At 41.8% G+C, this 25,403-nt stretch overlaps 2 protein-coding genes across 2 annotated transcripts in view; both read right to left on the bottom strand.

The window, feature by feature from the left end:
- The window catches only part of MRPS6 (mitochondrial ribosomal protein S6), a 29,927-nt gene extending 6,253 nt beyond the window's left edge, over positions 1-23,674 (bottom strand). Inside the window, exons 1-2 of the mRNA XM_083735123.1 lie at positions 23,539-23,674; positions 3,978-4,117 (exon numbers count right to left, since the gene is read on the bottom strand). Of these exons, the coding sequence (XP_083591249.1) occupies positions 3,978-4,117; positions 23,539-23,583 (185 nt within the window). The 5' untranslated portion in view covers positions 23,584-23,674. The remainder of the gene's footprint in view (positions 1-3,977; positions 4,118-23,538) is intronic.
- On the bottom strand, positions 6,196-23,704 carry SLC5A3 (solute carrier family 5 member 3). Its single transcript, XM_083735085.1, has 2 exons — positions 23,539-23,704; positions 6,196-15,805 (listed from the first exon to the last, which is right to left on the bottom strand). The coding sequence occupies exon 2, from the start codon at positions 15,508-15,510 to the stop codon at positions 13,366-13,368; it is 2,145 nt and encodes a 714-aa protein (XP_083591211.1). The 5' UTR covers positions 15,511-15,805; positions 23,539-23,704; the 3' UTR covers positions 6,196-13,365.
- Positions 23,705-25,403: the final 1,699 nt, after the last annotated feature.

Consider the following 25,403-nt stretch of genomic DNA (forward strand, 5'->3'; position numbering starts at 1 on the left):
GCGCAGCATATGCACGTGAAACAAAACAGATGCAGCTGAAAGGTTCATAGCTCAGTAGTAGGACCCAGGACCTACCTGAAAACGGTCCTAGACCTAGATGCAAACCTTACAAGTCACAGCCAGTCAAGTGTAGGCAATAATGACCTAGATAGTCTGGCTCAGTTTAAGACAGTTTCCTCTGCTCCTATCTCACCACATGCCTATCGACATGCAGCTCCTTAGGCACAGGAATGCTTCCTGTGTGGGGTGTTTGCAAGAGAAAGTGATTTGTTCTGTTTTTTGAAACTAAACCATGGTGTGGGCTTTCTTTAGCAATGTACAGGGCCTTTTCTGTGGCTGTGCCCTGACTATGGAAACCACAAGCCAAGGCAGGTTAGATGGACCTCATCTCCGCAATTTCAGGAAGACACTAAAAATGCTTTTATTCTGCACTGCTCTCAATTATTTTTTTAACTTGGAAAGGTTTGATTCCACTCCTCATGGTTTGCAAGATATGCTCTTAATCTGGTTTGTTTTTCAAACTTGGTTTTAATGTGTGTTTTACATGCCCCCTCTTGGGGAAATGAGCTAGTACTGAAGGGCAGGTTAGAAATATGTTTCTTTATAAAGAAATACATTTCTTTAGAAATATATAACTATATAGATTATTGTAAGGGAGGGAAATACAAAATAATAAGCTCTTAAAATATGAACATGTTTTGAGTGGCTATCATTTCAGAGGTGCATCTCTGCAGTTTGTGCAGCAGTATCATTTGAAATATCCGCAAGGGAAAACAGGTAATAAGCTGCATTGGCTGCCTATCAAGGTGTGCACATTTGTATCTTCAAATGCCAGGGAGAAAGACTGCAAGTTGTTATTTTGATTATTGAATGAAGTCTCTGTGCGACCCTGGTTGCCTAGCAACATTTCTCCATCCTTGCTTACAGGCATTTCTTTTTCAAAAGATATTCTCAGGGAGTTCAACAGCAAAATGTTAAGCAATTATAGGATAAACTCTGCAGTCCATTGCAATCATTTATCTAATGCATCTTAATTTTCAAATGCCAAGGCATTATTTTCTTGGGCTGAAGATATTTCTCTTAAAATCAGTAACTACAATAATAACTCTTCTTTTACTTGTGCACAGCCATCTTTAATAATGATTTCACCATTAAAAACACCCTCAAAAATATACTTTGGTTCAGATACACAAAAGGGAATAAAATCAACCCAGAATTAGTATCTCAAAAGATAAATAATTACCGTATTTTTCCCTCTATAACACGCAGATTTTTTCTCCTAAAAAGGAAGGGGAAATGTCTGTGCGTGTTATTGAGCGAATGTGTGGTCCCTGGAGCCAAATGGCGCGAGTGGAGGCAAAAAAAATCAGGCAAAAATCAAATTGCGCGTCTCGGAAAAGGGAAACCTGAAAAGAGGAAGTGGCTGCTTTCCTGCATTCTGCCTCAGGGTCTTACTGCCCACCCTCCTCTGTTTCCTTGCTGTGTTTGCTCAAACGGAACAAAGAGCAGGGAAAGCCCCTCCCCTCCAGGCAAGCAGAGGGGAAAGCAGAGTGTCGTCTCTGTGCTCTGTGCTCTGTGCTGAAAACATGCAGGAGGGAGAGCGAGAGAGAGAGAGAGAGAGCTGGCTGGCTGGCTTGGGTGGGTGGGTAGGTGAGGGAAAACTTTTGCCTTCCTTTCCTCCCTCCCGTTATACCCCTCTCCTGCATTCTTAGCCAGCTGCTTCTCTGCACACCCCTCTCCTGCTCCTTGTCCGTTCTGTGTTTTTCCTTCCCTCCCCACTTAAAATGTGGTTAAAAAGCATGGATCCACATGGATCCTCAGCATCTTTGCATTGGGTCACCCCAAATTCACCATCAGATCACATAGCATGTCCATGGCTACAGCCTGCCCCCCAAAAATCACGCACCCACTGTTGCCTGGGGCTGCAATGGTGCAAAAATGTGGTTAAAAAGCATGGATCTACATGGATCCTCAGGATCTTTGCATTGGGTCACCCCAAATTCACCATCAGATCACATAGCATGTCCATGGCTACAGCCTGCCCCCCAAAAATCACGCACCCACTGTTGCCTGGGGCTGCAATGGTGCAAAAACATGGTTACAAAACATGGATCCACATGGATCCTCAGCATCTTTGCATTGGGTCACCCCAAATTCACCATCAGATCACATAGCATGTCCATGGCTACAGCCTGCCCCCCCCAAAATCACGCACCCACTGTTGCCTAGGGCTGCAATGGTGCAAAAACGTGGTTACAAAACATGGATCCACATGGATCCTCAGGATCTTTGCATTGGGTCAGCCCAAATTCACCATCAGAGCACATAGCATGTCCATGGCTACAGCCTGCCCCCCCAAAATCACGCACCCACTGTTGCCTGGGGCTGCAATGGTGCAAAAATGTGGTTAAAAAGCATGGATCTACATGGATCCTCAGGATCTTTGCATTGGGTCACCCCAAATTCACCATCAGAGCACATAGCATGTCCATGGCTACAGCCTGCCCCCCAAAAATCACACACCCACTGTTGCCTGGGGCTGCAATGGTGCAAAAACATGGTTACAAAGCATGGATCCACAGGGATTCTCAGGATTTTTGCATTGGGTCACCCCAAATTCACCATCAGATCACATGTCTGTGGCCACAGCATGAAGCACAAAAATGATACATCCACTGTTTCATTCAGAATGTTTTTTCCCTTGTTTTCCTCCTCTAAAAACGATGTGCATGTTATGGTCAGGTGCGTGTTATAGAGCGAAAAATACAGTATAGTTTCCAACTGGCTTTGGTGAAATAAAAATGTTACCTTGGAAAGGAGTGTCTACATGAAGGGCGTTTCTTAACAAAGGAAATAGTAAAGAATCAATGCTTGCATTAACTAGCAGATAAATATGAACAATGAAATTATCTACCCAAATTACTGTGTGCCTCATTTTGGAATTGTTAAGTAAACAGATTTGTGTGCTTTGTGGAGTCTACTTCTGGAAAGAAACTGTTTAATTCTGAAATGAAAAGTGTATCTAAGTTACATTAATTACCCAATGGAAATTAAGAGGCCCTTAACAGTAAATCCTGTACCTTCAATCCAAAAAAGTGATATGTGTATGCAGAAAAGAACAGCACACACAGTTTTAACTGATGACCACCGTGTCCCTAATCAGTAAAAATAGTTGCAGCAACATCCAAACCTCAGCTGCACACAGTGTTCTCCCCTATGCTCCTACCTTGTCTTTAGATCACAGCTCTGAGCATTTGTTTAACAGCTAAGGGTTACCTACTCATGTTGCTTGCCAACCTCCCCCTGCCCAATAGCACCACAGCTCCTTCAAACTCCTCCCATATCCCTCTCACGGCTTCTTCAACACACCCATCCCCACCTGCCACCCCACTGCCAATCCCCCCCGGTGCACCCCAAACTCTTGCATCCCCTCACTAATTGCCCAAATCCCATGACCCTGTTGCCACTGCCACTCAAGGAAGACAGGGGAATGAAGATGAGTGTCTATCTCCTCTTGACTTTGCACCGCCAACAGAAAGTGGGCAGCAACACAGGGTAAAGAGACTTGCTTCTATTTCATTCCCCTCCTTAGTGCGGCAGTGAGATCTTACGATGGAGGTGAGGGGGTGGGAGAGTTTTGAGAGGACTGCTGGTGGTGGTGACAAAAGTGAGCATGTGAAGGCCTGCAGCTCTGCCTAGACCAACTACCTGCTCACTCTGTCTGCCCAGCACGGCCACCTGCTCATTTGAATCCTGGATTCCCCTTGCCCTGATGTACGTGTGCGCATGCAAACGGGCAATGCGAGAAAAGTGTGAAGGCCGGCTTGGGCCACCCACCTGCCCACTTACTCTGCCAGCCTGTCTACTTTGCTCGCCTGCTCCGCCCAATGTTGTCAGGCTGCAACTTCTCCCCTTTCAAAAATATTCCATGGCAAGAAATTCTATTAAAAACTACTCAAGGCTTGTGAAACTCATACCCTCCTCTGGTGTGACGTTGATTGTGCTTTGAGATTCTGTATGGCAGCGTTCTTTCGCCCAGGTTTTCCAAATTCCTCACCACTGCTCCTCTCTCCATCAAAGCTTCCACTGTGCGTTTCAGTGTTGCAGCTGTCTCAGGCTTTAAACACAAAGAAGACGACACGTGTTTGTAGTGCAGTAAATGACTATTGCCCCCTATATTTACCTGGCAAGAAAATAATAAAGGAGGAACTGGAATAGATGTCATTACCTCCAAGGGTGCTGTATCAGACTATAACAATCACTAACAGCAACATAGTGCACTTGTTTCTTCACAATTACACCCAACTGAATTCAATGGGAGACATTCTAGACTGAATGTGCATTTTTGACAGCATCAAATATATTTAATATACTGCACATTACAACTGCAAATAACTTATAAATGCTGCAAGTTTCCAGGAATGCACTTCTGAAGTGTGTTTTACCTATACCCATATTGTAATTAACTCAGGAAGTCAAGCTTGTTCTATTACACCACACAGGCTGATAATTTCTTTCAATTCCATTTAAGGGTCACTGCATTACATTAAATTTAAAAGGGTATGTTTTAGACTGATCTGCGGTGAAAGCGAGCACTCAGAGAAGTGCATTCCATATCTGTGAAGCGTGTGTCCCCCCCCCCCAACTTTCTTGTCTCCCTCCAGTGAAATTCCTTGTTCTGAACAAGTAATCTGAAATAATGTGAAGGCAGGAGCTGTGGGGTTCTCAAGGAGAACAGACCCATCTCCTGCAATTCAGACTCATAGTTGGAAGAGACCACAAGGGCCATCGAGTCCAACCCCCTGCCAAGCAGGAAACACCATCAGAGCACTCCTGACATATGGTTGTCAATTAAAGGACCATTCTCAATATTTGATTTTGTCCTGCTTGCATTTCACACTTTCGTTATGTATGGATTTGATGTGTGTGTGTGATATTTTGCTTCCTCGGCAACTAGATTTCCAGAATACAACTTAGTCTGAAGATTCTCATCTCCAAGGGACCCTGAATGTGCAAGTATATGCAGTGTGGGTGTACAGTGGTACCTTGGGTTACAGACGCTTCAGGTTACAGACTCCACTAACCCAGAAATATAGTACCTCGGGTTAAGAACTTTCCTTCAGGATAAGAACAGAAATCGCACGTGGCATGGCGGTAGTGGGAGGCCTCATTAGCTAAAGTGGTGCCTCAGGTTAAGAACAGTTTCAGGTTAAGAACGGACCTCCAGAACGAATTAAGTTCTTAACCTGAGGTACCACTGTGTGTGTGTGTTGGGACAATGCATTTGTGTTGATGTGTTCACTAGGTTTTCCTTGGTGTCTCCTGCCACAGAGGAGGATGGTTTTGGAGAAAAAGAACAGAACCAGTTGGAAAGAAATTTTCTTTGCAAGTATGAAATAAGTATCCGTTTCAACAATAGAACCATTGTTTTAGGTATGCGAGTTACTTCATGTTCCACTGGGGAAACAGGATCACAAAATCTGAAGGGGAGGTTTCACAATAAGTTGTGCAGCCTGTAGTTAAAGGCCTTTTGTTTAATTAATGTTGGCCTATGCAGCTCTTGAACATGTATCTCTTACATCTTCAGGGTCAAAAAGCAAACAAAAAAACCACCCCAAAATCACAATAGCACTGAAGCGTATTTTAAGTGCTAAGGTTATACTGAGTATGTTCAGCAGATGGGACAAAACAGAAATATGGCCAATGTTCTAAGTTTACAACCACAAATCTTGCTTGCTTTTGAAGGATTATTGCAAGCAACTTAAATAGATCCCAAGGTCTGCCACTGCAAAGAGGTTTGGGAGGGGATAGCAAAAAGGAAGAAAAACTGTAGAAACTGCTAGTGAGTGAGAGGTGGGCAGTGGACCCTGCCTTGCAAGGAAGGTGAAGCAAGGCCAATGGATAAGAATGTTTAACACTCGCAAGGTGTGCCTGCATAGCATATTTGCCACTAGGTGAACAGTGCTCACTCTCTTCTTCTGGAGATCAGAAATAAGTCATGCACATTTGTTGCCTCACAAAAACCGTTCCTCAAAACAAAACTGATCTGAAATGAGTGTTTATAAACCACTGAAGATTCAATTAGGAACCCTTCACAATGAAAGGTGCAAAACAAATGGTTGGGACTTAAAAATATTACTGGAAAGTTAATACATTGTCTACCAAGTTCCAAAACAGTTTGAAAAATACTTGTGAGTTTCTTTATTTTGTACTTTTATTTAACCTTTGTACAGAAGTTGAAACATTTCCATATAATAACTCTGAGAGGACAAAAATTCCACATTCAAAAGGAATGTAAACTGCAAGAAATACAGTTTTAATTATACAAATACTCTAATAAGAGTTTATTTTGAAGACTAATGCAGAAGGCAAAATAAGTACACAATATACAACAAACAAACACAGGGCTAGCAATAAGAACTGAATTTTTCATCTGAATTTACTTACTGTCATGTTCTATACACTGGATCAAACCAATTTTCTATGACAAATTTGTAATTGTGGGTGATAGAAATGGACAATTACAAAATCTCTGTTTTCTTAACACTTCTAGATAGTCTTACTACATGGGTATCTTATTCAAAATTTCATTCTTTTCAGATCATACGTATGTTTTTAATTAAAAAAAAGTGGCCAAAGAGTTCTGAAATCAAGTAGATTTATTACATCTATATGCCCATTTGGTTAATTCCTGCCCCCCTCCCAAAGTCTGGGTGGCGTTCAAGATTTGACATGCTGCACAACATTTGTTTTTGGTCTGCAAAATCTTTTAATGTTTCTTTTAAAAAAACCAAAGCAATTGTAATTTATTTAAATGCTACAGAAAGTACAACAGCAATAAAAACACTTCACGTCTCTTTAAAAAAATGTAATAGTTATATTAAAAAGATACACGATATAAGTAGCATTACACTGACAGTTCTTAAAACCAAGAATGAACAAAAAGGATTTACCTAGCATTATTAGAAAAGAATTTGCTTTCTTCTTGAAGAAGACTACTAATTTTTTTGCACAGCAACTATTTTTATATCCACCTCATTTAAAAGCATGTATTCTTAGACACTTAGTATTCTTGTATGTCATTTCCATCATTGCTCAGTGTCTGGCTTTGCCCAGTGAAGCTGATAAACGCTATGGAAAAGTAGTGTCACCAAATGCCACTACATAACATTTTATATTAGATACAATCAGAACAAAAATAAAGCCTTTTGTTTTAAACCAGCACCCTCCATACCCCAGACTGTTTTGTACAAAAGAAAAGCTTTTTGCCAACAAGAATTTACAGACCTCACAGTGAAATTAAACATCTGAATTATATATACTTTCATTCTAGAACTATGACCCTACAGCTAGTTAAAACAGATTTAAAACCACTGAGTTATACACAATTTCTATCAAAAGAACCCTTAAACATCGGACACATCTTTGATTTGAAACATTACATGTAGAATGTTAGTTTTATTTCAAAACATATACTTTTAAAGGCACAAACAGACAGCATACCAAACGAACAGTGGCTATCTACGTTTAAAATACGTCACACAATTTAATCTTTTCCTTAAAAGGCTAGATTTGTGAATTCAATATATATACTTTATAGGGGTGGGTGAGACTGAAACAAACCCAATACACTGCAATTTGCCTTATGACAATGATTTAAAAATAAAGCTGTAAAATTAATCTAAGCACATTTTTCTGTCTACATTTCATAAGTAATTGTTAGCCTACAATCCAACCCGTTCATTTCCCAGGAAGATATTGTACTTTTCAGATGACTGATGGAAAGGAGAGAGGAAGGGGGAATGGATAGCACACAATCATTAGTCTTTTGTCACTTCTAGATGGTGACAAAAGGAAATTAAGAACACTTGCCTAAACAGAAGCTACACTTTTCCTGAAAACAATGCAAAAATAAGGCCCACGTACAGTTTTCTGACCGATGCTTCTGTTGGCTTAAATAAGCAAATGAACGTTTAAAAACCATCATTTTAAATTCATGAAAATATGTGGGTATCTAAAGTAGGGCTTGGTTAAGTGTCATGTTCACACATAAGGCAATAAATTGCCAGACACCCAGAATGATGTTCACACAAGCAACTAGGCCCACCACTGGAATGTCTGCCTCGTTCCAGAATGCAGGGCTATGGCCACTAATAGTAGTCAAAAGATTTAGGTCCTATGGAAGTAGTATGGATCAATGGGAAGAAAACACACACCCAACTGTATAATACAACAAATAAAGTTCCCCTCAGTCTACACCACAAACCTCCAGACTGATAAAAGGCATATTCAACATAGAATGAAACAAACAAAATCCACTGGAGTTCAGAGGATCAAAGCTAGAATTCTGCTAAACAGACAGGATTTATTAGAAAGAGCAGGCGATATTACAGCAGTTTAAGAATGCTCATTGTGTTAATCTCAGAAGCTATTAAAACAAATTCCCACTTAGCACAATTTGTTTTCTCCTGCTCTGGAGGGAAGGACTCAAACCAATGGCTTTTAAGTTACAAGAAAAGATATTCCGACTACTTTCTGACGGCAAAAGCTGTTCAACAGTGGAATGGACTCCCTCGGAAGATGGTGGACTCTCCTTCCTTGGAGGTTTTTAAGCAGCGGCTGAACGTGCATCAGTCATGGGTGCTTTAGCTGAGATTCCTGCATTGCAGGGGGTTGAATTAGATGACCCTTGGACTCCCTTCCAACTCTATGTTCTATGAACTGCTAAAAGGGTCTGCTTATGAGCTATTTTACGCAGGCTCTAAAGACATTGTGATGAGACTAATTTCTCTTGTATACATTGCTAAATACAGTTAAGAATCAGAGGGCTATATAACATGCAGAAATCCAGAGATAAATAGCAAACATTTTTATTCTTTAGAGATTACTTGTTCTACATACTGGGTGTTCTTTTAAAGCAGCAAGGGGGAAGCTATGGCCATCCCATGCAACTCCCATCCTCCCTGATCAATGGCCACTAGTATCTAGCGGGTCACAGGTTCCCCATACATTTTAAAGTAAAACAGATCATTACACAGAACAGCCATTAATGAGTAATTTAGGCTACGACCTGCTGTTTAAATAAATTTCTAGTCACGACTAGAAAGACACATAAGAGAAAGATTTAGAAAAATATAATGTTCCCTAATGGCATTGGTAGAAATGTGAAGAATCAGCAAGGTATAAGTATTTTCATCACAGATGAGATGCACTAACCTAACAAGGTTATATTCTGCTACCAAAAGGCACTATTACACATTTACTTTCTCAGTTTAAAATGAAACATAGATACAAAATATTCTAAATGGAATGTTAGGTAGGAAAAGGAATATGGGAAACTCAGTTCATGGTTCTTACAACAAAGGAGGACTCAATTAGGAAGCCATATAATCTAAGTTACACTTAGGATATAGTCTGCTAGGAGACAAGCAGCAGGAAATGGGGTTGCCAGGTTCTAGTCTGAGAGCATGCCCATCAGTGAATAGCTGGATTCAAACAATCTAGCTGTAGTTCAACCCTCCTCAACCTGGTGCCCTCCAGTTGATGACTACAACTTCAAAAAGCCCAAGGCAGCATGGCTAATGCTTAGGGACTATGTAAACTGTAAACCCCAACATCTGGAAGGTACCAGGTTAGGTAAAACAGGTTAACATAACAGCAGCCATGCTGCATCAGATCAAAAGTCCATTTAGTGCTGCATCCTGTTCTAACAGTGGCCAACCAGATGTATCTGGGGAACGTGCAAGCACGACCTGACTGCTCCACCTCTCCTCCATTTGTTCTTTCCAGCAACTGGTAAGCAGAGGCATACTGCCACTGACAGAGGAGGCCAAACACAGCTTTATTCTACATGCATTTGTCTAATCTTCTTTTAAAGTCATCCAAGTTGGTGTCCATCAATGTATCTTGTGGAAGCAAATACCAGTTTAACTATGCACTGTGTGGCAAAGTATTTTCTTTTGTTTATCCTTAGTCTTCCAACATTCAGCTTTACTGGATAGTCCCAGGTTCTACTAGTACAAGGGAGGAAGAGGAAGAGGAATAGGAAGAGGAGGATGAGCAAGCGACAACAAGTGAAAGACTTGCATGCTCCCATTTTCCTCTGCTCCACACACAAATAAACAAGAATTCCGTATTGGGTATGAACTTGGAACTATAGTTAGTTCTAACCCGTTAGTTAACAAATCAAGCTATCAATGGCTTGATGTACTGGGTTGTTTTAGCTTGGTTTGGAGCCAGTCTTAAGAGTCTAGAATACAGCAAGGCGGCAAACCCCTAGGCCACTGTGGCAAGCTGGGTACTGGGCTAGATGAACCCTTGGTTTGATCCAGTACAGTTCTCTTAAAACATGTTTCATCCTAAGACTGTTCCCAACAACTGTGGTTCCCAACCACTGTGGTTAACCAGCAGGATCTATCTCACACAACTTAAAGTGACATGCAGTCTCTGTTTTAGAACAACACAATCCCAGGAGAGCCCCGAAGTAAAGAGAGGTAAGTGTATGCTGAAAAAAACATTAGAAGTTACCATACAGCTGTCTAAATGAAGACATAATATTGCAAGCTATTTATCCACACAAACCATGCATCATTGGTAAGGAAAGAGAAAAGAAGGCCCAAATGGATAACTGGCAGCTAAATTTGTTCTGTGGACTTTGGCAAACCTTTCTAACTATTGTTAAAACTGTGAAATGATTCAATATTTAGGTGTTTATGTGCTGCATCGTCACTTGGAATATGGCTGTATTGCATTAAGAGTCCATTTAAAATAGATCCACAAACTCTGCCATTTACATTCATAATACTGCAAACGTATTAAATGACTTGGGATTGGGACCGAGGAAGTATTAGACATTGCTATTTTAATGTGGCTGTAAGGCCCGGAAAATGGCTTAGTTTACACAAGGCATCTTAGGGAAGAAAAGTGGGAGCCAAATTAATTCCTGAGTTAGTCCACCTGCAACATGACAACTGGCAATGCGGTCAACACAACCATCTCTACAAGTGCCAGAAATAGCAACTCTCCTCTAGCACTTAGCAATGATGGTACTTACCCATCTCAAAGCTTGTATCACCCCCTTCCTTTGACCCTGGAAGGCCACCGGTTTAAATAAACTCTTCGCCCAGTACACAAGCAAGGTCTCAATTCATAATCATCAACAGAGGCCATTCAAGCGAAAGTCTCTGTAGTGCATTTAAACAGCATGTTCTTTAAAAACTATATCAGTTATACAAGCTTAAAATCAATAGTTCAGAATATATGCATTAGTTCTATACATAGTCTACAACCATTTAGTAAAAATTGTCACCTTAGTAAGCCAGTTGTTCCACTGATACGTAGTATGGAAGAAACTGAAAAGAACTGAAAATGATACCAAATTGATTTTGTTATTAAATACAGGATTTCCCAAACTTGGGTCTCCAGTTGATTACAACTCCCATCATCCCTAGCTAACAGGACCAGTGGTCAGAGATGATAGGAACTGTACTTCCCCAAACAGCTGGAGATCCAAGTTTGGGAAACCCTGAATAAAGAATTGTTTTCAGCTATTTCAGGGCACCTTGCATTTGCAAGGCAGAAGCACAAAGTTTGTATATATAAAAAATATTTATTCGGCATGGGATCTCAGCTCTCAGTGTTACATTCCATAACTATTACCGGAATGCTCTTTTTAAAAAAACTTGAGCTTTGAACCCTAGGACAAACTAGGCCCTTTTTGAATCGGGGATAGCAATAAAATTGACTTTGGGAAAGAGTTCTCAGTAAGAGCTCCAAATTTGCTCTTAATTGCTGGTTCCCACCTCTATGGGCCCACAACCTTGTGGCTGCAATGCTGCAGAAGGGATGCTCCCCTATCCTTCTCCACACTGCTATGGAAGCATTCAAGGCACCAGGATTTGGGGGGGGGGGGCAGTCCTTCTTGCTATGGCAGCAGCAGCAGCCACCAAACTGGGAGCTCTTCTCTAGTATTATACTCTAAGCTTTGGGGGGTGGGGTGGGGTAGAGTAGAGGGAGCACAAGGAACAGTTCATATGCTTGCCTGCGTACTGAAGTAAAAATATTACTGTTGCTGAGTATCCATGGATGTGCTGGAATAACCCCATTTAAACCAGTTCTGCTTTCATTACCAGAGCCTTACTTCCTATACTGCACTTCTCAAAGTATCTGTAGGAGACATGTAGTCTCAACATGCAGCCTACACATATATTGGAACCAGTAGGTGGAGATGTTTCTTTTTTTAAAGGGGAAAAGCGAAGCAGTTTAATTCTCCCTCTCTGTTCCTACTCAGCCTAACAAAAATAAAACCACATACAGTTTTAAAAAGAAGTTTGGAATATTATTTTGCCTAATTTTGTACAGACTCATTGTCCTCATCCAAGGCTTGTGCTATTTGTTCCTTCCATATCCAATTGTGAACTGTTTCAGACAGATCATTATACAACAAATAAAGAAGCTGGCTTTGTGAAGCGGCGCCAGGATATTTCCTTTTGCAATTGTAATTCTTTTATTCTTAGCGTGCAAAATTCAAGCACAAGAAAATTCAGTGTATGAGTATTTGGTTTTGTGAAGAGAATATGCAAGTCAGACTCCCTTGTCCATCATCTGAAACATTCTTTCTGCATAACTTTGAAGGCTAATAGGCAATATTCAACTTTTTTTAAAGTCAATTGATTTCAATGGGTCTACTCTGAGTAGAATTTAGTTGTCTCTTCTGTTTTTATTTGTATATTCAGGTTTCTAACAGCTAGCAAGACTGAAGTGTTTTAAAATATGTGGTTTTATCTAGAAAGGGAAAAAGGGAATTATAGATTCAGCAATGCAAAATTTCAGTGATCACATAACATTTAATTAGAATACTGGTGTCTTTTTTCTTTTTGTTGTTGTTGTTAGGAAGATCTGATGTTTTAAGAATATAGGGAGAAATCACAGAAAGTTACTTGATTACAATTCCTAAAAGATATCATCTTCTGACAGTCAAAAATACTCTGGAATGCTCTTCATAATGTACAGTTTTGCCCCTTTTAACTATAACACTATTTTCACTTTTGCTGGACCTCTGAGAGTGCTTTAATATTTTACCTCTCAACACACATTTATCTCTTACTTTGGTATACAAAAACCCAACATTTAGTACTGCACTTAATCCCACAATTGCATTAAAACAGAAATGCTAACATATAAAACGTCTAATGATTTTCAAAAAGGTTGAAAAATAATTTGGCTGACGATAAAAGCGTAAAGGAATCCTGAGATATAAGACTAAGACACACACACACACACAGAGAGAGACAGATATATAAATATTTCTCCAAGGACCTCTATCTCTACTTCTGTATATCTGACCAAATAAAATTCATCATTTGTTCACACGGAGAAATAAACAAACATGAATATTCCAACTGAACACACACAAAATAGTCCACAGTTTAGTATTAATTTAGCTTTTGGAGTCTCTTCCAGCATTTGTAGACACATAGTCTCTTCTTCCCCCTTATCTCTGACTGGACTGTTCATGTTTTTGCTTTTAAAGCCACAGAACCAATCTATGCATTTCCAGTGTTTGTCACTACTTTCAGTCTCTTCACCAGTCTTCTCTTTACCCATAAGAGCTGCCTGTCCATTAGAGTAACTATCAACTGGGGTCTCAACTTCAGAGTTGCTTAAAGATATCACTGGATTGCTCTCATCTCTGCAAGTAATTAAGAGATTGACATTTTCAGGCTGATCATTTTTAATATTTTCTTCAGATTTCCCATTTGAAGTGATATGATTTGAAGTGTCGCTGTATTTTAAGACGGTCTTCCCTTGTGCTTTGAACGAACTGCCTGCTGAAGCGCTTTCCTTTACGGTCCTGATTCTCACAGACCAAAACGTTGTCGTCCGAATTTGTTCTTTTGAGGGTGGTGGTGTAAGCAAGCTTACTACTATAGCAGTAATTCCAGTGATCCAAAACAGTGCGGTAGCAACGTACATGTAATGAATACTTTTGATAAAGTACGGTCTTGTGTCTGGCTGGTCACACTCAGGAACACGATAGATAAATGCCAGTATAAGTCGTACAGCTCCCAATGCAAATCCAACCATTCCACCAAAGAAGGCCCCATGCTCATTGCAACGCTTCCAAAATACACCCAAGAGAAAAATAGCAGCCACTGGTGGAGTCAGATAGTCTGCTACCTCTTGTATATAGAGATACATCTGACCTCCTTGCATTTCCACTATAATTGGGACCCAGGCGATGCTTATTGCCACCATGAAAGCAACAAAAACTCTTCCAACAATCATCAGTTCTCTAGACGATGCATTCTTCCGTATGAGGAGCTTGTAGATATCCAGTGTGAATATGGTACTGGCACTATTAAAAATAGAATCCAAATCACTCATCAGTGCAGCAATCATTACTGCCATCATGAGGCCTCGCAGGCCAACAGGGACAAGTTTCATTACCAAACGTGGATAGGCAATGTTAGAACATCCAGCTCTGCTTCCACAAACTTGCATACAATGTTCTGGATTGATACATGCAATATCATCTGCAAACAGTATTCGTGAAATCATACCTGGAATAACTATAAGGAACATAGGCAGAAGCTTTAAGAAACCTGCCATTAGGGTGGATCCTTTGGCATGAACAATGTTTTTTGCTGCTAAAACCCTCTGAACGATGACTTGGTCGGCACACCAGTACCAAACAGAAGCTGGTGTCTGTCCAAAAAGGAAACCAGGCCACGGAACATCTTCATCTGTTGGTTCACGTAACATTCTCAGCGAATCAGGCTTTGGATCAACATGACAGGAATTTGTATTGGAAAGGTTGTAAGTCAACAAGATCGATGTAACATTTGGTTTTGCCAACATGTACTTTCTTTTCATCTCTTCAAATCCACCAACTTCTACCATACTTATAATCATAAGGGTGAGGGCACCAATAATCATAAGCAAAGCTTGAATAGTGTCTGTGTAGATAACTGCCACAAGACCCCCAGTCACAGTCAGCAGTGCAGTCATTCCAATCAGCAGAATTACCGACAAATAAATATTCCAGCCTAGTGATTCTTGAATAAACAATGCACCTGAATACAAATCCACTGAAAGTTTGGTGAAGATATACAGAATTAGAGACAACATGGCAAAGTACACTTGAATTCTATGCCCTCCAAAACGTTTGGATAAGTATCCAGGCATGGTGTATATTCCAGAATGTATGTAAACCGGAACAAAGATCCATCCTAAGAGTTGCAAAAGCATTAAGGCATTGAGTTCCCATGCTCCCACGGCAAATCCGCTTGCTGCTCCAGATCCTGCAAGCCCAATGAAGTGTTCACTCCCAATGTTGCTCACAAACAAGGAAGCACCAATTGCCATCCATGTCATAGATCGCCCTGCCAGGAAGTACCCACTTATAGTGCTCCGATTGTATTTCCACATGGCAAAAAAGCCTATGCACAGCACAAGCACAAAATACAGTGCCACAATGGCAATGTCTGCTGGTTCCAAAGCCGCCCTCATTTCTGTAAACAAAGGAGCTTCCGAAAACTGATGTCCAGGTCACAGACCTCAAGCCTTAGTAAAACAAATCTTTAGTTTTACAAATACTGTGGATCAAATTCTTTGTCCATTGGTTTGCTATCTTGATGGTAGTGGTTGTGGTACAACTTTGAGAAGAAAAAATTGTTTTCTGCGCTTCTGAAATATTTAGCACGCACTTTTATTCACCAATCCACAAGAGCATCACCATTAACTTGGTTGATGTAGGAGAAATTCTTAGTTGCAGCTAAGTCTAGTGAGGCCTACAGTACCAACCCTGCAAGGTAGCAAAGACAAAAGACAGAGATTGAATTAGAAAGGCTTTTACCAAGTATCAGGAAAGAAATTGAATTTTGTCATAACAAGTAGTTGAATAGAGCTTTTCTTTCCTTGTAAATGTTATGAAGAATTCTGCATCTCAGGCATGAAATTTCTTTCATAGACTGTAAACAGAGTTCACTAATAAACTAACAGAATGTGTATTGTTTTCTTGGAACAAGATGGCAGATTTGCAGCAGTATAAAGATATGTATCTTTCTGGCCAGAGAAATTTTTATATTCAAAATGATACATCAACACCACACAGACACTATCAGACTTTATTCAGGATATACATGATCACATCACATTTACAATTCATCTAAATTTATCATTGATTTTCAAACTGATTCTGTGTACAGCCAATGTCACTGTATAGTGCTGTAGCAGTAGGTTACATATATAATACACCACTGTCACAATTGCAACAAAAATTTAACTGAGTGGCACACTGCACACTATGTTTCTTCACCATACATTTCCCTCTCCAATTGCCAAGTCCACTACACTTCCCCAGAACAGAGAAATGTAGTTAGGGCACCTACATGCACATACCATCTCTCTGAATGCAGTATTATTACAGACTTAAAGTCTAGAATGAAAAACCATGTATCCTCTCACTCACATCATATAGCACTGTGCTACACTTTCCCAACCATAATGATGACAGCAGTTGGGAATGTACAATAGGAAGTAGGTAACAACCTAGAAAGTGTTGAGGAGGAGATAGGACGGGGGAGCCTAGACAATCCAGCATGTAAATGCCCATAAGACATGGATGAATAATCTATGGCACAGGCAGTAGGGGTTTATAGTGCAACTGGAGCAGTGTTCAAAATTAGCCAGGCACCAGGCGCATTTTGCACCTGGCTATTGGCCACTTGCGACCAAGTGAAGATGGCCTGACATCTTCACATTCTGGAGGTGCATGCCTGGGGATCCTTGGATCTGCACTGTTTTTACACACTAATGCCCCACCCTGCAGAATTCCATCAGTTATATTTTATCTGTACAATAGGAATAAATTTCTGGAATCAAAATGCTTTTTCTTTGCAACCTGAGCAGGAGCAGCGAACATTATAGCTAATTGTGGTCGCTTGTCTTCACTTACCCCACTGCCCTGCTCACAGTTGTGAAGAATATTCTTACATTATGAATAGTCCGTGTCACCATTAAGAAAGTGAGGCTGGAATGGACCAATATATATGTGGACTGTCACTGGATCAAGGAACTTTCTTCTTTGAGTTCTACAAAGCTCTTAACCTAGCTCAAGGTTGTCATCTGAACTAGCCAGATGTTTAACTGAGAATCAATCACAGTCAGTCCATCATTTGAAAAATAAAAACTTTAGAGCCGTCTTGCCCCAAAATGGCAGCTAGACATTCTGTTTTGGCACCTGCAACCTCAGCTTAAGGCGCCATTTGGTGCCTGGTTTATATATCCGAGTTTCTAACACTGAAATGGAGTATGAAGACTAATGTTCTATGACATGAAATAGGTCTACACCACCACCTGACTCTCCAGTGCTGCCCTTAATACACTAGAGGCAAAAATCACATCATAGCCCAACACTGCATAGATATTGCAATGTACTGTACAATTACACAGTCTTTTGCTTTGGGTTTGACTTGTGTAACATGTTCAAAAAGACTGTAAAGTAATGGGGCTGGGGAAGGCAAGAACAGGGAAGGCCTGACAAAAGTTAGTTTCAGCATGGAAACCTAAGCTGGACTAGATCATGTTTTGTGCCACTGCAGTTCCACCGTCTGTGGTTTAATTACTTTCTACAGAACTCGGCACAATATACCTGCCCTTCTTCTGTCTTTGTAAGTGCCCCCCATGTGTCTACCTAACTCTGTTCCATAAGTTATCTCTGTACATTTGCAGAAAGTGTTGTTGGGGGTTTTTTTTGGGGGGGGGTCTTGTGCATCAATCTATAAAATCAATAGAGCTTTGATCTTTGTTTCCTTTTTATAAGCCCCATTTTGTTTCCTTAAAAGCTGAAAAGGCCTCCCATTTTTCTAGCAACAGGAAACTGTAGGGAAAAGGAAAATATTCATAAACAAGGTAAGTCATTAACAAGTTCCAAGAGCATAGGGAATGAGGAAATCAAAGGCAGGGAAGTGGGTGTAAGTAAACACACAGGAAAGAAGCAAGAATAGGATACAAGCAGATGTGAACTCAAACATACAAAACTAAAATGCTCCATGTTAGATGACTGGTGTGCATGGTTCACATAACCATACATTGAAACAGATTGCCAATATAAACCTATAAAACTTAAGTTTACCAAAATTCAATACATGTCAGCGTAAGCCTTGCTACTTGGCTTAGAGCAGGCATAGGCAAACTCCAGCCCTCCAGATGTTTTGGAACTACAATTCCCATCATCGCTAGCTAACAGGACCAGTGGTCAGGAATGGTGGGAATTGTAGTCTCAAAACATCTGGAGGGCTGGAGTTTGCCTATGCCAGGCTTGGAGATTTGCAAAACCAATATAATAAAGCTGTCTACAATAGGAAGGTAAAATATTAAGGGACACTGAAGAATATTAATATTCTGATCCAATGGTGCCCATAAGGAGCAGCTAGACCCCATTCTGAACAGCCAACTATCAACAATTTAGCATTTTTTGTTTTTGTTTTGTTTTAGAGAGGTCTCTGCAGATGAAGCCACAGTTGGGCACAGCAGAGATCCTCAGAGATCCCTTTCAAACCCTTTCCAATTAGCCAAACTAAAATCTTCTAGCACACAAAAAATAAACTCTACTCAAAGTGCTGTTTAACACTGCTAAATAAAAATGTCATTCATTCATTGGCCTTGGATAAAATATAGTGGCAAAGTTTTGTGTTACAAATAGTTTATTGTACATGTTGTACACTATACTATAATCAGTTTATCTGTTAACTGGGTTCTTAACAATGCAAATTGACTGCTAGCTCTGCATTTAAAATGGTGCATTTTGTTCTTCTTTCCTGTAACCCTTTCATTTGTTTGTTGTCAGATGTTCAGCCTTTACACAAGCCCTGAAATCAACTTTCTCCAATCTAGTACTCTCTAGATGTTGTTGGACCATTTGCTACAACTCCCTACAAATACTTGACCATTTGTCATGCTGGCTGGGGCTGATGAAAGCTTAAGCCCATTCAAAACCTGGACAGCACCAAGTTCCAATTAGAGTAAGTTTCAGACTTAGATCTGCATTCTTCACAAGAGTCCTAGCAACCAACAGACACTAGATCATCTACACAGAAACTGGTCAGTGATCCACTATGATCTACTTTTTGCCACTCTTGCCTTACTATACATATGACTAATTTTCTCGTATGATCACATCCTTCTACTCAAAATAAGAGGTGATCCACATGACAGAGGTTACTTTAAATAAATATTTACCTGTACTAAGAAATTGTTTATACAGCCCTAATGGCATCAAGTGAATTGTTGTTAGCAAATGTTCAACAGTAACAGGAACTATAATTATTCAATATTAGTGCCAGTACTAAATGAGAACATTTTTCATTGCTATTATTACAGAACTAACTACAATGAAATGCAAGCACCCAACAGTAACGGATCAGCAATATCAGATCCTTTAGGACACCTTTGTATTCATCCTTTTATGCCCAATATTTCTAGCTCACCTTTCTGCAAAATGAGAAAGGCAGGTTACAAGTAACTCATTATAAACATTTAAGTACTGTAAGAACAAAGTAATGCAAAAATTAGAACTAAGAACAAAGACTAAAAGCAACAGCATCCTTAGATTGTTTTAACAAGTTTTCAGAACAAGTTAATATAATTCAGGCACAATACAGACCCCCAGCAAACAGGATGGCAGCAGGTCCATGTCTTTAAAGGTGTATATGTAGAGCAGAAATTTTTTTTGAAACTGCCAAACAAATGTGTGGGTGGGAATTGCTGAAATCTACCCTTGCACATCCTGCCCTACTTGTAGTCCTCATCTCAAGCACTACACGAGTGAAACAGACTCAAATTTAAAGGCACAGGTCTGCTGCCCATCACATTTGGGCCTCCAAACTCTACAGTCACCACAAATGAACAGATGGGCATTTGAGGATCTCAGCCTAATTTCATGCAGGTGAGGGAGAGAAGGCAGGTAGGGCAGGAAGACACAAGGAAAGTCCAAACAGATGAAGTGACAATAATGTGAGGGAATGGGATCCTGCTACAACCTATCAGTTCACACCTCTGGAGTCTGACCTTCCCAACAGAGCTGACAGTGCAGGAAGAAAAGGAGAGAATGAGGTATCCCTACTCACTGCTGAGTACTCACCACCCCTGCCTTAAAGGGTTACTACTAACATGGCTAGGTGGAATGTAGTTGGACATTCATCTTCTCATCTCGAATCAACCACTAGGTAAGCAAGCATGGCAAATCACATGTCTGACATAGTCCAACTGCAGAGCACCTTTACAGGCAATACAATATTTGTCAATTTTTAAAACAATCAATTAATGGAAGGACTCAAAGCAACCAATACATAATAGTGGGCACCCCTAAAATACAAAGAGGTCTATACTAGCTTTGCCAAATGCAACTAAGAAAGTACTCCCCCGCCCCTTTTTTTTAATAGAAAACTATAATTGTGTCTTGGAAAAAACAAACAAGGTGAATAAAGACAAGTCTATTTTCCCAGATTAGTTCACACGGAGACTGAGGAATTACAGCATGTACTCATAATGCTAAGAGGTAAAGCAAAATGTTTTGTGTTCTTTCCCGACTCTTGCTCCTTTCCTTCATGTATTTAATGTCTTTTCCTTTCTTCTTTTTTTGTTTCCTTTATTAACTTGCACCTCTGTAACAAAGCCTGCCTAACACACTGTCCACTACACCTCTACATGTGCTCTTCCACTGAAATGAGAAATCAAAATATACTTGAAATTTTTGTAAAAAAGTAGCTGCTATATTGTATTATATTGTACTATATTGTATTACCATATTTTGAAAACTGATAGTGATTAAAAAGGGAAATAGTTCAAAAATCCCAAAATAATTTAAGTATATGTTTGCTTAACTGTATTTTGAAAATCAGCTAATTTAACTATAGATATAGAATATTTGCTCATAAAGTTGATGAGTTAACAAGCTGAGCAGAGTGAACCAGATTATTATGAATGAGGTCAAATGAAAAGCCTCCTCTTCTAGGAAGACAGCTTTAGCAATAAGCATATCTTATCACCCTCTCCTGGTGAATGTACAGAGCAGCAATTAAGACAGACACCTCAAACCTACTAAACAGAATTTTTATATAGAAGTGACTTCCAATGAAATGGGCGCTTACTTCCAACATCAAAGTAGGTTCAGAACTGAGAAATTGAGCTTATGATCACAAGGCAGCCTACTCTCTATGTTGCATTTCCATATTCTATGTAGCTAGAAAATACTGTGAACATTTGGGATTTACAACACAGATTTACTGCAAAAAGAGTAGGTTCCATAGCCTTTTAAAGTTCAGGGTACACTGTACACCCAACATGAATCAAAGGGCCCACTTAAAATACTTGCTTCTTTTTCATCCTTTCTCTCTTAAGATTGTACCACTGATTGGAACAGAACCAACTCATTACTACAGGGTAGCCAATGTGGTGCTTCCATGAACCCTGACCATGCACAGAACCCCAAACGTGCTATTCTGAAGCTGCCGCCATGTCTCCTTGTACATCTCTAGTTAAGATTATCCTAACACTGATCCAAAGATCCACATGCACTGTTGGCTAAGAAGGCTGGTTACTGCAGATTGTTTAGACAGTTTCTGTCCTCACGCTCTCTGAAAGGTATTTTAGAAAGTTGCTCTAACATCTGAGAATGAGAAACAAGATTCAGTCTGCAACTGAGCATCTCTCTGTCTTAAGAGGAACATCAAAGGTTCACAAAAGCCACAGTATTCAAGACCGTATCTCAAACTTAGGTGTTTGTCTTTCAATATGCAATCTGTGATGTTCTATGCTAAAATATTGAGGTCAGACCTAAAACAAATGGAAATAACTGGGCACCCACACTCTCCAGTAAATTCAAAAACTAGGAATGAACACAATTTTTCAAATAACCCAAGATCCAAATCAAACCTGGCAATTACATTCAAGATGTGTGTGCACAGAACGCACAGACTTCATCTTCTAATCTGTACAGCTAACTTTTACTAAGTGAAAATCTATGTAAGCTACAGGTTGCTGTATTCAGGTTGAAATTCTATACAAACTTATCCAAGAATCTAAATCTCACTGAAATCAGTAGGACTCACTTCTGAGCATGCATGCATAGGTTTGAACTGGCAAGTAATTGTTAAAACATACTGCACAATAATCCTTGTATTTGTGAAATTGATTAAACTGAGAAATGGGCAGGAACTTACTTGTCACATATGTATACTAGTCTACATTTTTTTGCAGAATATTATGTCACACACCTAGAGATAGTTTTCATCTACCTAGAGATCTGTCTTATACAGAGTCAGACCACTAGTCCAGTCTTCTCTCAGTCCCTGCAGTCTTTCAAACAGGCAATTTTCTCAACTGGAGCTGCTGGGGATTAAACCTGGGATGTTCAGCGTGAAAAGCAGGTGCTCCGAGGCTGTTACAAGCCAGGGGTACCAACTTGAATAAAATATGGGGGGTAAGCCCTGCCCTACATAATTGATTACATGATGCGGTGCACCGCACAGTGTTTGAATGACAATGTCTATCGACTTGTGGGGGCTGCCTCCTCAAATTATTTTAAGGGGCAAGTGAAGGGACCTCGGCCCGAATGAGTTGGATTCTATGTAATGGGCCCCCTGCTGCGGCTATTACAGCCAGCAGCACCGACCAGCAGCTTTTTAGCAGACCACCAATTACACTCGCTTATTTGACAAGAAAGAAAGAAACCCAGCAGGCGGTCTACTCTACTGTACAACGCCGCCAGCATCCCGGAAGCTCAGCGAGCTACGATGGCGGCAAATATTCAAAAGAAGTTCTCCGCTATAGGCAGTCCCCGGTACAGATGTACGGAATTAATTCATGCTTCCGTACATACTGAAAATTTAAGAGGGGAAGGGAATCGTAAACGACGCCCGGCAATAACGCACCCAGGTAACCCCTCCTCCAAATGCGCGAAAATGAACCGGGGTGTTTGGGCAGCGACCACAAAACGTTGCCAAGGAACGACACGAGGCCGCCGCGCCACGTCTGTGTGAAAAAGGAAAACCTCGCATGTGGCTCGCTGGAGCCAATGCAGCCCGTGCCTCCTGAACACCCGCCCCCTCGAAGGTTTTGCCTTTTAAAACTAGCGCAACCAATTCTATTGACACTATTTCTCTCCCCTGCCCCCCTTTTTATTTTTTGTTCGCCAGTGGAAGTGCGTTGGGGGTCGGGGAGAGCAAAGCGTTGTAGCCTAAGGGGGCAAGCGCCGTCCCCAGGTTTCCCTTAAGGGAGCCCTTGTTCCGCCAGCACCACCACAGCGCCCGAGCACGTGTGAAAAGGGAACGGAGTGGAAGAAGCGCGTTCTGTCCGAGCCGAGAGGAAGGGCGGACGCACAGGGCTGGCGGAAGGGGAAGGGGAGGCCCGGCCGGGAAATGGAAGCCGGGCAGGCGCGGGAAGCTCAGAGAGCAGCTGCGACTGAGGGACGCGAGAAGGGCAGCCAGGAAGGGCGAGGGCGCAGGGTCCCTGCTACGGACACACACAGATACTCACCCTCTGCATGGCTTTTAGGATCAAAGCCAGCTCATAGCGAGGCATCTTTCGCAGAAGTGGAGGAGAAGTAGGTGGGGCGGCTGGCGGAAGGGGCAAAGCAGAGCGCCGGCGTGGTGCCGTGCAAGTGCCGCTCAGACACGCCGCTAGCCCCGCGCTGTGCCGACTAGGAGGCGCGAGGCGCGCACGGCGCTTTTAAAAGGGGCCGGTCTGCGCGCGCTCCCGCGGCGGCACCGCCCCCCTTCGATGGCGTCAGGCGCCCCCTCCCTCGCCGCTCCGCTCTTCCCGGGCTGAATGAATGGGGCTCCTTCGGACACGGAGCGCTCCCAATTGCGCCGGGAAGAAGGCAGGGCGGCGCTTTTATCCTAAGCGAGAGAGTCCTGAAGGTCGAGCTGAATGAAGCGGGCTTGGCGACCTCCAGGCGCCGCCTCCCTCGCCTTCCCTGCAGCGCCGCCGGTCCCGCCCTTTCCCCCCGTAGCCGCGGCTGCTACTGCAGGGAGTGGAAATTTCCACTCGGTCCCGCCTCCCTTCCTCGTGCGCTCCTCTCCCCCCTTGAGGGGAAGTCAGCGGCAAAGCTCTGGCCCTACACGTGAAAGCCGCCTCTGCGACGTAACACCGTATATACCACACCCCCCATTGCCGGTTGCTTGCAAGCCGTTCTCGAAACATCCACGAGACGCGGACGTGGGTTGGAGCTGCGCTCCTACACGCCTTACTGGCGTTCCCGAAGCTTCCAGAAACACCTGTCCCTTACGCTGGTTTTCGGCGTGAAATCCTCGTTAGGAAGGAAAGGGAAATTTCCGCACACGCAAACGGCAAGAGCTCTTGAGACAATTCCCACGATAAGTGGTTACACGAGCGCACGCAGGTGCTTCGGTGTTGCAGGAACGTCAGCACCACTTGGTTCCTCCAATGCATTCGCCAGCCCAGTATTTATGTAGTGCCAAACTAGGGAGGGGAAAGGGAATTGCCTGCACACACACGTACACGTAGCAGGAGTCTCTTTTGCACCACGTATAATCTGACCTCTGTCACAAGGGAAGTTCATGTATATTCCCGATCTCTTAAAGTTTATATGCCCTAATCCCCAAAATAAACATTGGGCCACCCAGTATATGTACATGATCAGTGGACTCCCAAACAATAATGATAGTCAAAATGATGCTTTCAAAATGCTCATAAATACATAATGAAAGGTAAAGGGACCCCTGACCAGGGGTCCCGTCGTGGCTGACTCTGGGGTTGCGGCGCTCATCTCACTTTATTGGCTGAGGGAGCCGGCGTACAGCTTCCAGGTCCTGTGGCCAGCATGACTAAGCCGCTTCTGGCGAACCAGAACAGCGCACGGAAACGCTGTTTACCTTCCTGCCGGAGCTGTACCTATTTATCCACTTGCACTTTTGACGTGCTTTTGAACTGCTAGGTTGGCAGGAGCAGGGACCGAGCAACGGGAGCTCACCCTGTCACAGGGATTCGAACCACCGACCTTCTGATCGGCAAGCCCTAGGCTCTGTGGTTTAACCCACAGTGCCACCCGCATCCCTTACATGATGACAGAACACCATAAAGTAAGTAACTAGGTGTGCCCACCCCAAAATATGCTTCAGGCAAGCACAAGCAAATGGATCATCCTCTCCAAGGTGCCAATGGATCCTGCTGAGCCCTGAGCTTCTTGTGGACACAGGGGACAGTCAAGTATATCAAAGCAAGGCAACAGTCGCCAATATATAAATATAATAAGTACAGTAACTGAAGGCATCCGCCCCCAAAATATGCTTTGGGACAGCACTAGCCACACACTTAAGCAAATGGGATAGTGTCCTCTACTACAAGATGCCAATGGATGCTGCTCAGCACAGAGCTTCCTA

This window comes from Podarcis gaigeae (genome assembly GCF_964106915.1).
Source record: "Podarcis gaigeae genome assembly, chromosome: 4".
Classification (NCBI taxonomy): Eukaryota; Metazoa; Chordata; class Lepidosauria; order Squamata; family Lacertidae; genus Podarcis; species Podarcis gaigeae.

What these genes read in the sequence shown, in the direction of transcription:
- SLC5A3 (XM_083735085.1), bottom strand. Translation starts at nt 15,510, where the DNA reads ATGAGGGCGGCTTTGGAACCAGCAGACATTGCCATTGTGGCACTGTAT.